Source organism: Crocuta crocuta, unplaced genomic scaffold (assembly GCF_008692635.1).
Source record: "Crocuta crocuta isolate KB4526 unplaced genomic scaffold, BGI_CrCroc_1.0 scaffold72, whole genome shotgun sequence".
In the NCBI taxonomy this organism is placed as follows: domain Eukaryota; kingdom Metazoa; phylum Chordata; class Mammalia; order Carnivora; family Hyaenidae; genus Crocuta; species Crocuta crocuta.
The window spans coordinates 6,996,965-7,010,293 of record NW_027529427.1 but is presented as its reverse complement, the minus strand read 5'-3'; the positions used below and the strand labels follow the sequence as shown (position 1 = coordinate 7,010,293).

The 13,329-nt window shown below is 35.2% G+C and overlaps 1 protein-coding gene across 7 annotated transcripts in view; it reads right to left on the bottom strand.

Annotated features, from left to right (window-relative positions):
- Positions 1–13,329, bottom strand: part of WNK1 (WNK lysine deficient protein kinase 1) — a 148,462-nt gene that overhangs the window by 48,523 nt on the left and 86,610 nt on the right. For all 7 annotated transcript variants that reach the window (XM_077759218.1, XM_077759212.1, XM_077759214.1 and 4 more), the window contains exon 5: positions 1,161–1,249. In XM_077759218.1, coding sequence (XP_077615344.1) covers positions 1,161–1,249 — 89 coding nt within the window. The remainder of the gene's footprint in view (positions 1–1,160; positions 1,250–13,329) is intronic.

Genomic DNA, 13,329 nt, shown 5'->3' with positions numbered 1-13,329 from the left:
CTTTAGATAAATGGTTTCAAAATACCAGTAATCTAGTAAACTGTATCATTCAGAAAAGAAACAGTAATAGGTTCTAAGACTGGAAACAAATATTCCTTTGTTTATAGTAAAAACAAGTTCTTAGTAGATAGGGATTCTCCTTTCCAAACACTGTATATAAAATTAGAAACCCAAACTAAACTTCTACTGAACAGCCTTAAAGATTATGATGTTAAGCTCTTCCAAATAACAAAGTTATGAAAAAAGAATGAGACTGGAGAAGGGAAGATACTGAATTCTTTAGTTTGGATGATATACCTGATTGCTCTCATTCTTCAGGAGATAGATTGTGCTCAACTTACAATTTATATTTGTACTGGCCGGTCTACTTTTCCTTTTTTGGAAGGTGAGGGGGGATGGTGAGGGTAGATTATTTTTCATAAACACACACTGGATCTTTGCCATGCCTAACGGGTGATGAATCAGCTATATGACAGATCAGATACTTGCCACTCCTCTGAGAAAAGTCCTGTTAGTACAAATGACTAAGCCATATCTCCTCCTAAGCTTTGGGCGAACTTGTCTCTCTTTACTGAAAGGAATTTTGATGTTTTGCTCTTCAATTCTGGCATAATGACAGCAAATCAAGACCTATATAGTTGAGCTGATTTCCAAGAGCCAAGATTTTATTTCACCTTCTAGAATTCAATGGGTAAAGAACTAAGGAACAGATCTGCTGGTTAGAAAGAGATTGAACCCTACTGAGTTTTATAAATCATGCTGACACTTCAGGTAAGTAGTTGTAACTGAATGTAGTAGCTAGGTTCTGGTTCACTTAAATCCTACCATATCACATTTTCACATTTCAGTATATCAAATCTCAATACTACCTTAAATGGACAGAAGTCTACTTTTAAAAGATTTTTTAAAATTTTTATTTTTTTAAAGTAATCTCTATACCCAATGTGGGGCTTGAACTCACAACCCTGAGATCAAGAGTAACATGCTCTACCAACTAAGCCAGCCAGGCACCCCCTGACCTCTAATTTTAAAGATATTCCATGTAAATAGAGAAATTAATCACAAGTGAAATATTAAATACACTTTAGATTGAGTACTGTATTCAGACATATCACATTTAAGGTTTTTAAGCAATACCTAAGTCAAAAGTGGCAACTTACCTTTCATCTTTGTTTTGTCTTATGCATCCTTCAATAATTTCCTTCACTTCAGGAATTGCTACTTTGTCAAAACTGGCAGGCTTCACTCCCTGAGAAACATAAAAATAGCAACAGAAACACATTAATAAAGGCAAGGTCTTTGAACTTTCATTTTGTGCCTCTTAAGCTTCTATTAGATTGCCTTCTGGCTTTTTTCTGATTTGCCTGTAGGATCTGGTCCACTGCAGGGTCAGAGTTGACTAGTGGCAATTTAGCTCCCACAAGAAAACAACAATAACAGTCAGACAGTGGGGTCTCTTACCTCCATGGCCTCTATATTTGGCTAGGGAAAAATTTAGGCTGTTGTCAACATCTTCGGCTGTGTTTCAGGTAAAGGAAGTTGTTGGCTAAAATGAAGGTCAAATGTTCTAACTGGTTAGATCTTTTGTTCAGCCTTATTCCCTAACACATTAATCAACACAGTATTTAACTATTTTGAACGGTGAATCCATGAACGGGCATGAATTCACATGCTTAGCTTGGCAGGTATTCTATTATCATAGTACTCTGCAACAAACTCAAGTGAGTATAGCAGTTAAGGATTTGGATTGGTTTGGCATGATAACAGAAGAGCAAATTGTCTGGCACATATGAAACATAAAATGAAAAGTGATTTTTCAGATCCATATAAAAGATTTCTAATTAATTTCAGAAGAAAATTCAATACTACTGTATGTAATACTATATGGCATTTTAGAATCTTCATAAAAATGTAAACTCTTTGCAAATAAAATTTTAGCAATGTGTGGAAAATACACACACGATGTAAGAATAACAAAATACTCCTGAGAAGTGATATGGAGAAAATCACCTCATTTTCTATTCCTTCCTTATCTAAGTAATCATATGGATTGAAGTAGCTGCACTGATATACTGTCCAAGTGGTACATAAACACATAAAACACAGGGAATAGGAAATAAGGGAGAGGTACTAGAAAACTTAGAATATAGTACATAAATTTTAATCATCTAGTCTTAGTGACAAAATCAATTAAAACAAAATTAGTGAAAATAATTTGACAATCACAGAAATGCATGGATTGTAATGAAATGCATCAAAGGATTAACTCTAATTCTCATCATTACTCAAATGCATTATTCAAAACTCCTGACTTGGAGGATTCTACCTCTAAGGGCTACCTTTCCACAGCAAGGTCAGTAGGGCTGACCCTAAAGTTAAACCCATATATTTAATAGCTTCATTTCTATGTAATGACTACAAAGATCACTAGTTTATTTTCCTTGATCTTCTTATTTTTCAAATCCAGCTAAGTTTTCCCAACTGGTCTTTGCCTTCGTATAGTAATTCTAACAAGAACAAGAAAAATAATGCTGCTGAAGCAAAAGGTTGCTTTAATTGAGCAAGCTGGTATGGTATTTCAAAGTAGAGGGCTTTAGAAAATAGGAACTATTTGAGAATTTAAAAAAGGATGATGCTGTAGAACTATCAGCAGAAAATTATCTAAAAGAATGCTCTTTGGTAAAACTGGACACTAATACATACTTGGCCTTTGCATGTAAAGGCCAATTCAAATATTACACGCAAGTGGCCAAAGAGAATACAGATATAACTAGGAAAAATGCTTCTTCCATAAACATGTATTATTTTGACGGAATCTACTTTGGCCTTCTAGCAGTAAAAACTCTACATATTAATAAAACACACATATTGATTATATTAAAAGTTCTGTTCCAATTTAGCACAAGCATATTGGAAAGATGATTTCAGATTCATTGTCTAGCAAACAGGGATAATAGCTGTCCAACCTGCCAACCTACATTCACGGCAGCTAGAATCAAATGTGGTATCTAGACTGAAAGCTCTGTGAATTACTAAGTTTGCTGACCTAAGGTCCCTTTTGAATTCAGAGGCAATCACTAAAGATAATAAAGCTTAGGGTTAAAAGGAAGCAAAGAATTCTCTTGAAAAATAATCACCAAGATTTCATCCTTGGTTATTCTTAAAAATAAATAATCCTCTTGATAATCCTACCCATGTAAACATTCATTACTTTACAAATAGGAATTCCTATTTATAAATAGAAATATTAGTTGAACAAATGAGCTACATAGGGTCATACTGGCAAAACCAGCAACTGTGCTTAATACAACACCTTAAATTTATTAGGTTAAGCTGCTTTTTCAACCTATTCAAGATTCAAATACAGAAAATTCCACACCAGTGCTATATAATTGGCAATCTGACTGCCACTGCCAACTTAAAAATGTATTGCAGGTTCCAAGATCTCATAAAACAGACATATCTTACCAGTCCAGCAGCTGGTATTAAAAGATTAATGCAGTTTACTGTTACCCACTTAGATAATGAAAAAGATAGAAGAAACTTCAGCTACCAGTTAGCTACCATCAAGAAGCCAGGATTATCAAAATATCTGGCAGAAGTATTCTGAATCATTTGAGAAGAATATATGGGGACTGTATATTGGAAACGGCCCCACAAAATATAAAATGAGCATGAAACCTCACTAATCCTGAAAGTGACCTACAGAAAAGTCATCTGGAAAATAAAATAGAAAGTTGCTTGAAATAAACAAGCACAAAACAAGGTTTTGATACATTTATCATACTTACAGGCTTCTTAGGAAAAAGAACTCGATGTATTTTAAAATATTTATAGTAACTGATACTTTTTTAAATTAAAAAAAAATTGGTCTAAATTATTCTAAAACATGGTTCTAAGCACCAGACAGAACAAAATAATGATGAAAAAATATTCTGGTAAGATTTTATCTTTTCCCCTCCGTAGTTCACATACTTCAACAAAAACGATCAACTTAGAGCCTTTAAAATCTTCCTAATGTCATCCCTTTTCTTTACTCCTGATTTAGCCCTACTAAGTACTATTCTAGTCCTGTTCTGACCAGTACAGGCAAAGTTTTTGCTTACCTCTTCTGAATGAGGTTTAAAAACACGAAACAGGAAAAAGAGTACTAAGGCAGATAAAAACTGGGCTAATATTTTATACATACGAAAAATCTGGTTAAGGAGACATACTCCATTCTTCTACAGCCAGCAACCCATTGTCTCTAGAAATACTCTTGCTTACTTTTGTAACTCACAGGGATCGCCCTGAGGCAACAGTGCCACGTTATGTTTTTTTTTCATGTGGGAGAGGTAGGATGTTTCCCTGTATTAGACAAAAGCACTTCTTGAACATCTTCTTGAATATCTAATTTAAGATACTTCCGGGTATTAAAAAAATGATGTATTCTCTTAAAACAAAAACAAAGGCAATTTTAGAGCCCTCAAAAAAGAAAAAAAAGAAAACAACCATGACTCCCTCCAAGGTACATCAGAAGTTAATAACACAAATGTTTATAAAATGTTGATTTGAACTAAGAAAAATGGAAATCACATAATACATGCATTTTATAGATTCAATTTTTCTTTGAATTCTACATACTTATGGTTTGCCAAGTAATCTGCAGAAAAAATAAAGGTGAATTGTAATAATGATATTCTCTAGTTCAATATTCTAGGTCTTAAAAACTGCCAGCATTTGCTTCTTAACAGCTTAGGTTTCAAATGTGTTAGGATAACATTTATGTATCCTTTCATAAAAGTAAAACTTTCTCTAACCATTCAGAATTGAGAAAAGCCTCTTTCCTCCTCATACAAAATGTAGTATAAAGTAACTAAACCACAAAATGTCAAGTATTTTAGAAAGCATTCTAAAGTAAACAATTTCAGTACTTTAACTGATACTTGCTTCAAATATCACCAAATGGCTACAATACACCTTTTGTATTTATTAGAAATTCTTACCCACCTCATTTACACAATCCTTTTGAGGACAGCAACAACAATGAGAATTTACGATGACAAACACTGAGCAAAAGTCTTTCTTGGTAAAATCCATCACAAAGAGCAAAGCAGACTTGTTACAGTTAGAGGAAAGTGGGGAAATTGGTAAGACTTAAATTCACAGAGTAAATTAGCCTACAGCATAAGCAAGGCAGACATCAAAGTCAGATTGAAGCACAGTTTCTTGATTAACACTAGCCATGCTCCTCCAACTCTCAGACTCTCCAATTCTTAGTTTGCTTTGCTTGGCTAATAACCTATTCTAGATAGGCCCTTTAAACAAAGCTACAGCTGAACAGCAGGGAAACAGTTCTGCTTCTGCACCTCCTGCTTCTCCTCTAAAAGCAACAGATCGTAGGACAAGCAAAATGAGATTTTTTCCTTGCTCATGGCTCCACCCATTATGTCCACAGGTTCTGCCTCCTTGATATCAAAACCCACACTAGAAATCTATTTACCTAAACACTCCCTCACCCCTCATCATGTTGGAACTACTCTTTTAAAAGAAAATGGGGATTGAGTTCAACAACCAAAACATAAACTCTGAATGTGTAGCCAAAAGAACACTGTTGAAGGAAATCATGATACTGGGGCTACGTTCTCAGGTCAACTTCTCATACATCAGGTTTGTGTGTGGGACCTGAACCACATCCCTTAAACTCACTCAAAAACTGTGAATAGTTTACCTAATTGAAATGTTTACCTAATTTAAAAACAGGTGATATTAAAGCTGTACTATTCTCTTATGGTACATTAAAAAAAAAACAAAAAACTGTGAATTAGTACATAGATATGGTTAAGAATTTACTCCTCCCTTCCCTTTTATTAAAAGCTTCGATATGCATAATCACCTAAAGATATTCCTATTTCCCGGGAAGATCTCACAGACCCATATAACTACTACTTTGACTTTAGTGATTAAAGAACTGTTTTTCTTCATGGCACTAACAAAGATAGTAGAAAAAGCACTGCTCATTGCACTATTATAATGGGTAGCAGAAAAAATTCTTATCCCTTATAATTTGGTAAGATGGAATCCCCACCAAGACTGGGTTTTAAGGCTTCAATTACTCAACAACAGTAACATAAGATAAGGGCTTAGAAGCTCTTCGGTAGGAATACTACTCTAAAGGCTAGAAATGGCTATTCTACAAGCTAGTTCAAAGTAGTAGTTGCTACTGATCTTTGGCTCAATACAATTCATTACTAAGTAGGTAGTCTAGAATGTCAGGTATTAGTCAGATATACAGTAATGTGGTCCAGCATTACCTTTAACTTAAATGTTTGAGAGTAAGCTTGCTTGGACTATGTTAGCTAAATGAAAATGAAAGAGCTAGAAAACGGGTGGCTTGTTACCTGGATTTTAAAACTCTGCTGGGCAACACACTAAACCACAGTGAGATCACTTTTTTTGGACAGGGGTATAATGGAGGCACAAATATCTAGACCAGTCTTTTCTATATATCATAGTTTTCAACATATATAGTAAAAATACCATTCACATATGCACAACAGTTTACATCTGAGCTCTAATTCTGCTTTCTCTTAAAGTCAGTGCTCTTCTCTAAATTTCCTCATTTCTTTCAATAATATCATCACTATTTCCATGACCCAGAATAGAAAACTTAGTCATTCTTGGATGCTTCTTCTCCCAAAACACTTAAGTACTATTATTCTCTATGAGCATGTTAAACAAAGATAAATTGTTTAAAGCAACTGGTAAATACTTCTGCTACTGGTATTCCTACTGTCCTTCCAACAAAGATCTCTAACCAGGCAAAACGAGATTTTTGCTAATTTCTTCGTTACCTCTCAAAATCATTGCTTCTTTTGTATAACAACTGTGATCACCAAAGTCCAGATTATTAACACCTCACCTCTTTAAACTTAACCAATTTCAGATGGATTTCATTGTTTCTATTCTCTCCATCTCCAATTTGTATTTTATATTGTGGCCAGCTGAATCATCTGGCTTCATTTAATCATCTGACATTTAGTCCTTTCCAGTCACTTGACATCATTTAACTCACATCACACTACTCAAAAATGGTTAATAGTTCTCCACATCTACAAGTTTGCCATAGGATCACAGATCTAGAAACAAACTGAGTGAGATGTCCTCCTTATTTAAATGAGACCGTTTTGGCCCAGAGAGATTTAATGCCATATCAAAGTTAGAATCAATTCATTAATTCAACTGGCATCTATGAAGTATCTAGTCTAGTGTACTGTAGTCCTTATTAGACACCTGCCAGACACACTGTATCATCTTTAGCACCTAGAATAAAACAGAATCGGTTTGGGGCGCCTGGGTGGCTTAGTCGGTTAAGCGTCCGACTTTCGCTTAGGTCATGATCTCGCGGTTCGTGGGTTCGAGCCCCGCGTCGGGCTCTGTGCTGACTGCCAGCTCGGAGCCTGGAGCCTGTTTCAGTCTGTGACTCCCTCTCACTCTGACCCTCTCCTGCTCACGCTGTCTCTCTCTCTCTCTCCTAGAAATAAATAAAACATTTAAAAAAATTAAAAAAAAAAAAAACCAGAATCGGTTTCTGTGGGTAAGGGCCTGGTCAATGGTAAAGCAAAATCTAGAATCCAGATCCACAATGCTTAGTTCAATGTTAATTCTAGCCCATGTTACAGTCTTTTTAATTTTCTTACTCTGGTGTGAAAAGCCCTCACAATCCAACTTCCACCTTCTTCTCTACTCTTATCTCCTGCAAATAAATCCAAACTGGTTACTTGTTCACCAAATACTTACTGCACATTTTCACAATAAGAACACTCTTATTGTTCCCTACTTTTTATAGCCAACTGAGTTCTACATTTCTTTCAAGGTATACCTCAAATCATATATAATGAGAAGGTAGCAATTACAAAGTATCTATATATCTTTTAGCATGTAAGTTATTTATAAGAGACCAAGAAACTCAATATTGCTATAACATACTTAAATATAGAAATTATCATTCTATATCCTACCAGTTTTTATTCTATAGTCTAATGCCTTGTGAATTCCAATATTCAGCAAAAATTTTAAAAAATACAAGTTTTTTAAAGAAATTCTGAAATAAGGATTTCCCAAGTTCCTTAGTACTAAAATATTAAGAATGATACTCAGAACTCTTTGGTTTAAGATTAACAATCTGATTAAGAACCTTTAATCTTAGTCAAATCACAGAATAATGGAATGCCTCTGAAAATAGTGTAAAGTGTCCCAAGATACTACATGCCCATGATACACATAGTTTTATTTTACATGAAGAATCCAAATTTACTGGATAGAAACACGAATAAAATTTATAAAGGAATCATTTTGGCTAATTCCAGTGGATTTAGATCTCTGGATTAGCATAAAAATTCCAGCTGCTAAAGAAAAACAACAGTTTTCCTCAACTTTTCAAATACTATCTAATCAGGAATCACTTGTTTCAGCTAAAAAAAAAAAAAGTGGGGTGGATTGTAGTCTGTTATATAAAAAGTAAAAGGAATTTTACCCTAACTGCTTTATTCTGTTTTTCCCAGACAGAATGTTCAAACCTAGCAATCCAATGGCTAATGGAATCAGTGACAAAGTCAAATTACACAAACAAAGTAATTAAAAATCCCCATTATTTCTAACTTGGTTGTTATGAGGCTGGATTCAGCCAGATTCTTATTGGTATGAACCATTAGTTTACAGGAATTTGAACAAACCTTATGATCCCATTGGAAAACAAACTTCTTCAAACTTCCTACCAAATCTACCTAGCTCTATCAAAGGAAATTAGTTTACCTCATGATTCCCCAAGGCTCATTACTCTCTGGATTCATGAAAGCTTGTGTATGGTTCCAACTTCAAGTGCACTATCCTTCATATAAAAAACTGACGCTATTGCTTACTGTAGTTTCTATTCTTTTAGTAGCAGACAAAAACTGTGCTAAGTACATTACTACTCTTATTTGGATTTTCTCATCACCAATGGCAGATTTTCAAGATAACTGAAGTTTTTCTCCTTTAAACAGGTATCATGAACCTCTCTGTACAGGGCTAAAACCTGCTATACCAGTCTTAGGCTGTCTATGTACCCTAATTTCCTTACTCTCAGATGTTTTTCCCTTGAGGTCTAAAAAAAAAAGCTAAAAAACAAGTAAAGAAAAAATTTTAAGGTCTCTATTAATGTCATATTAGTGATGCCTGACTTCTGACACCACCACCACCACCATTATTATTATTATTATTTCTTCTGCATGTCCATGGGACAAAATGCTTAACCTCGGATTCTATTTTCGTATCTGTGAAATGAAGATATTATCTACTTACCAGGATAAAGATAAGATAGTATATGTAAGGCACTTTCAAGGTTATTGGCAAGAAGCAAAATTACAAATAAATGTTAGCTCATTCACTCTACTCTAAAACTTGACTGTAAGTTACTTAAACACATTTTATAACTGTGACTTACTAGATGTCACTGGATAAAGAATGGAACGAGAGAGAACTTACTTCACTACTAAACACATAATACGGATGTTAAACATGATAATAACGGCAATACCTACTAAGTACTGATTGATAACTGCACATCAGGCACTTTGTTATGTTCTACATGCATTACTCATTTAAATCTCATAAACCCCTTAGGTTCAGACAAATTAAATAACCTGCCCAAGGTATCACAACCAAGAAATGACACTGCTGGGATTTAAACTCAAGCAGACCCAACTCCAGAGCTCAGTTCCTCCAAAGGCAATGTAAAATTGGGTTTCACTCTCTACAATTCTTTATTTGTGTGTTCATTTCACAAATACTGAGTGCCTATGACTTGCCAGTCTCAAAACACTACAAATACAAGAAGAACAAGTCAAATAAAATCTCCAATCCATAGAATCCATACTAATTGGGCTTCAGATGAATACCGTAAGGCTCTGACAAAAGCCATGAAGAAAACTAAAACTATGAAGGATTAGAAGCAAAGTGTATGCACACTGAAAAATATTTTAGGGAAAGCCTCTCTGAACAAGGAATATTTCAAGTACAGACCTGAATAAATTGCATGTACAGAACAATGACATATAACAATTTATTATCAGTGCACAGTAGAATGTAATTATTAAACAACAGTCTATATTGTCTATATTTACCCCTTCTACATCAGCACTTACACAGACAAGTTTAAATACCCTTAGGTCACAGACTGATACTATAACTGACATTTATGGATTTGATGCAGCATTTTGATAGAAGCAGGGGATCTGGGATCAGATAATAACAAAAATAATAGAATGCTCTGTTATTTTCTAAATATATAATCTTAGGCCTCAGACCTATATTCACAAAATGCTAATAATAGCATTTACCCTTTTCCAAACCCAGTTTGCTGGAAGAATTATGTAACATATGCAAAGTGTTTAATGCAATGCCTGGCACAAAGGATGTACTATTTATTAATATTTACACTGCTGTCACCCACTACTTGTATGACAGTGCACCACTGCAGGGTCAGACATGTAGTAGTGAATTGCTCTGCAAGAGGAAAAAAGAAACCTATTCTTGAGGGGCTCAGTTCTAATGGGGGAGGGGGGATAATAGTTAATATCAATAATTATTATATTGTATTAATAAAACAGAGGCATAGTATGATGGGAACATAGAAGAGGGAATGATACTGGCATGAACTTCTTCCAAAAATCCTAAAATATTCCTGGTAAAGAGTGCCAAGGAGCTGAAGCTACTGATAATTATATAAAATTTGCTTCACCACCTCTGTCACAGTAGGCCAATAAAGTTCTCAAATTAAACATACTTTTACAGGAACACTGTCTTTGACCCTCTGAAGGAGATCAAAATCCCCTACTTCTTTAGGTCTATGGAATCCATCTGCTTTCCTTTAATTACTATTTCAATGTTTATTGATTACTACTAAGGTATACAATAGATCTGTGATGGAAACCAGAAATATGGAGTGAGAGGCGCACTGGCTGGTGGTAGTGGTAAGGGATCTGTGGGGATGGTAGGGGATTTGCCTCAGGGAGCTCTATGGTCTCTCAATAGATAACCAAGCATGCTTCCTTAATAAATGTGCAATAGTTAGGCACTGATGCTAACAGCCACTTTAATTTTTTTTAATGTTTTTATTTATTTTTGAGAGTGAGAGCGAGAGAGAGCATTGGCAGAGAAGGAGCAGAGAGAGACTATGACACAGAATCTGAAACAGGCTCCAGGCTCTGAGTTGTCAGCACAGAGCCTGATGCGGGACTCGAACCCACGAATCGTGAGATCATGCCATGACCTGAGCCGAGGCCGGACGTTTAACCGACTAAGCCACCCACGCGCCCTGCTAACAGACACTTTAACCAACTGAGCCACCCAGGTGCCTCTAACTAACAGACACTTTAAAAAGTTAGTTAAATTTATATACAAAGCAGACTTAACAGTCAAGGTGCACTTCAACACAAGAGTCATCATTACTGCTTATATAATTATATAAATCATTGTATAACTTGATATTTACTTAAGACTCACATTTATCTCAGCACTCAAAACATGAGAAAAACTTTAGAAAACTAAAAAAGGACATGGCCAATGTTATTCTTCATTGGAAGTCAGAAGATGCAGATGAAGATTGGTGAAATCAAGACGGCATTTCCCAGGTAAGAAATATAACGACTGATAGGACAGAATAAAGGACTGTAGATAATACAGAACTATATTTTCTGAGAGAAAAAATAAACCACAAGTGAATGCCTACAGTATCCCTAGAAATCAAGAATTCCACTGACTTAAAGAACTTCTCAAGCTTTTTATTACATCTTTTCCACAGCTTGACCTATTATTTTGCTTTTTAAAAAAAGCAACTCCTGGGGCACCTGGGTGGCTCAATTGTTGAGCATCTGACTACTGATCTGGGCTCAGGGCATGATCCCAGGACCATGGGATGGTGCCCCACATCGGGCTCCACGCTGAGCGTGGAGGCGGCTTGAGATTCTCTCTCTCCCACTCGCATTGCTCTCTCTAAAAAAATAAAATAAAAAAGTGAAAAAGCAACTCCTAAATAAGTCACAAAAAATGCAATTAAATAGGATAATATTTCTAAATCAGTCTGGTTACTTTTAATACTAGTAAAAAAGTTTCATGAATGATGGAATAATTATTTTCAAATAACACTTTGGGATTATCTTATTTAGTCTATGTTACACAGAACTGGAAAGGACCTCAGGTCATCACTGTTGTAGCTCACACTTCTCAAACTTTAACATACAAACAAATCACAGTTGGATCTTGTAAAATGCAGGTTTTGATTTGATCTGCCTGGGATGAGGTGAAAATTTTTACATTTTTAACAAGTGCCCTGGGATGCAATTCTGCTGGTCAGGGAACTAAGATTTAATTAGAGACTCTTAAAGTGTAGATTTCAAAACTCTTTCAGAGGACATGGAAGGTACCTCTTTTCTAATGACATATCTGCGTGAGGCCAGATTTTCTTTATACATTTCAAAAAAAAATAATAATGCAACAGATTTCATACAGCTGACCAGACATTAAAGACGGCTGCAAAAATGTAAAAGTGCTGTCTTTTCACTAAATCTTTTAGTTTTGGAAAAAGTCATTTTTTGTAAAAATATTTTTAAAAATTTTTAAATATTTTATTTATTTCTGAGAGAGAGAGCAGGGGAGGGTCAGAGAGAGAGGGAGACACAGAATCTGAAGCAGGCTCCAGGCTCTGAGCTGAGTGTCAGCACAGAGCCCAACGCGGGGCTCGAACCCATGAAATGTAAGATCACGACCTGAGCCAAAGTCGGATGCTTAACTGATTGAGCCACCTAGGTGCCCCTGTAAAAATGTTATTGATGTCAACATATTATTGGGCTTATTATGTTATTACATTATAAAATTCTGTGTTAATTTCTAATACAGTAAAATAGACATAAGTGAACAAAAGCTCTTTGGGGTCCTCAATAATTTTTAGGAGCATAAAGGGTCCTGATAAAGAGTTTGACAGCCAATGAGTTAAATCATTCAAGTCCTGTAATTGCTATCTTAATCTCTTCTCAAAATATCTTAATGGACAGAATCTCAAACCTCTACCAGGCTTTTGCAGTGTTTTATAACCTTATCAAGTTCTTTATCTTCACTTAGGTTTTTCTTCCTATTTAGTCTCTTCTAGGTCAAGGAAACAACTGCAGAGCACTTCCTTTTTCAGTTACATATACAGGCCCCTTCCCTCAAGAAATCCAAAGGAATAGGTATCCCCTGCTTTTTGAAAGTTTGCACCACACTACTTTGCTTTATTTTCCTTTTTTTTTTTTTTTTTTTTTTTTTTGTGGAGAG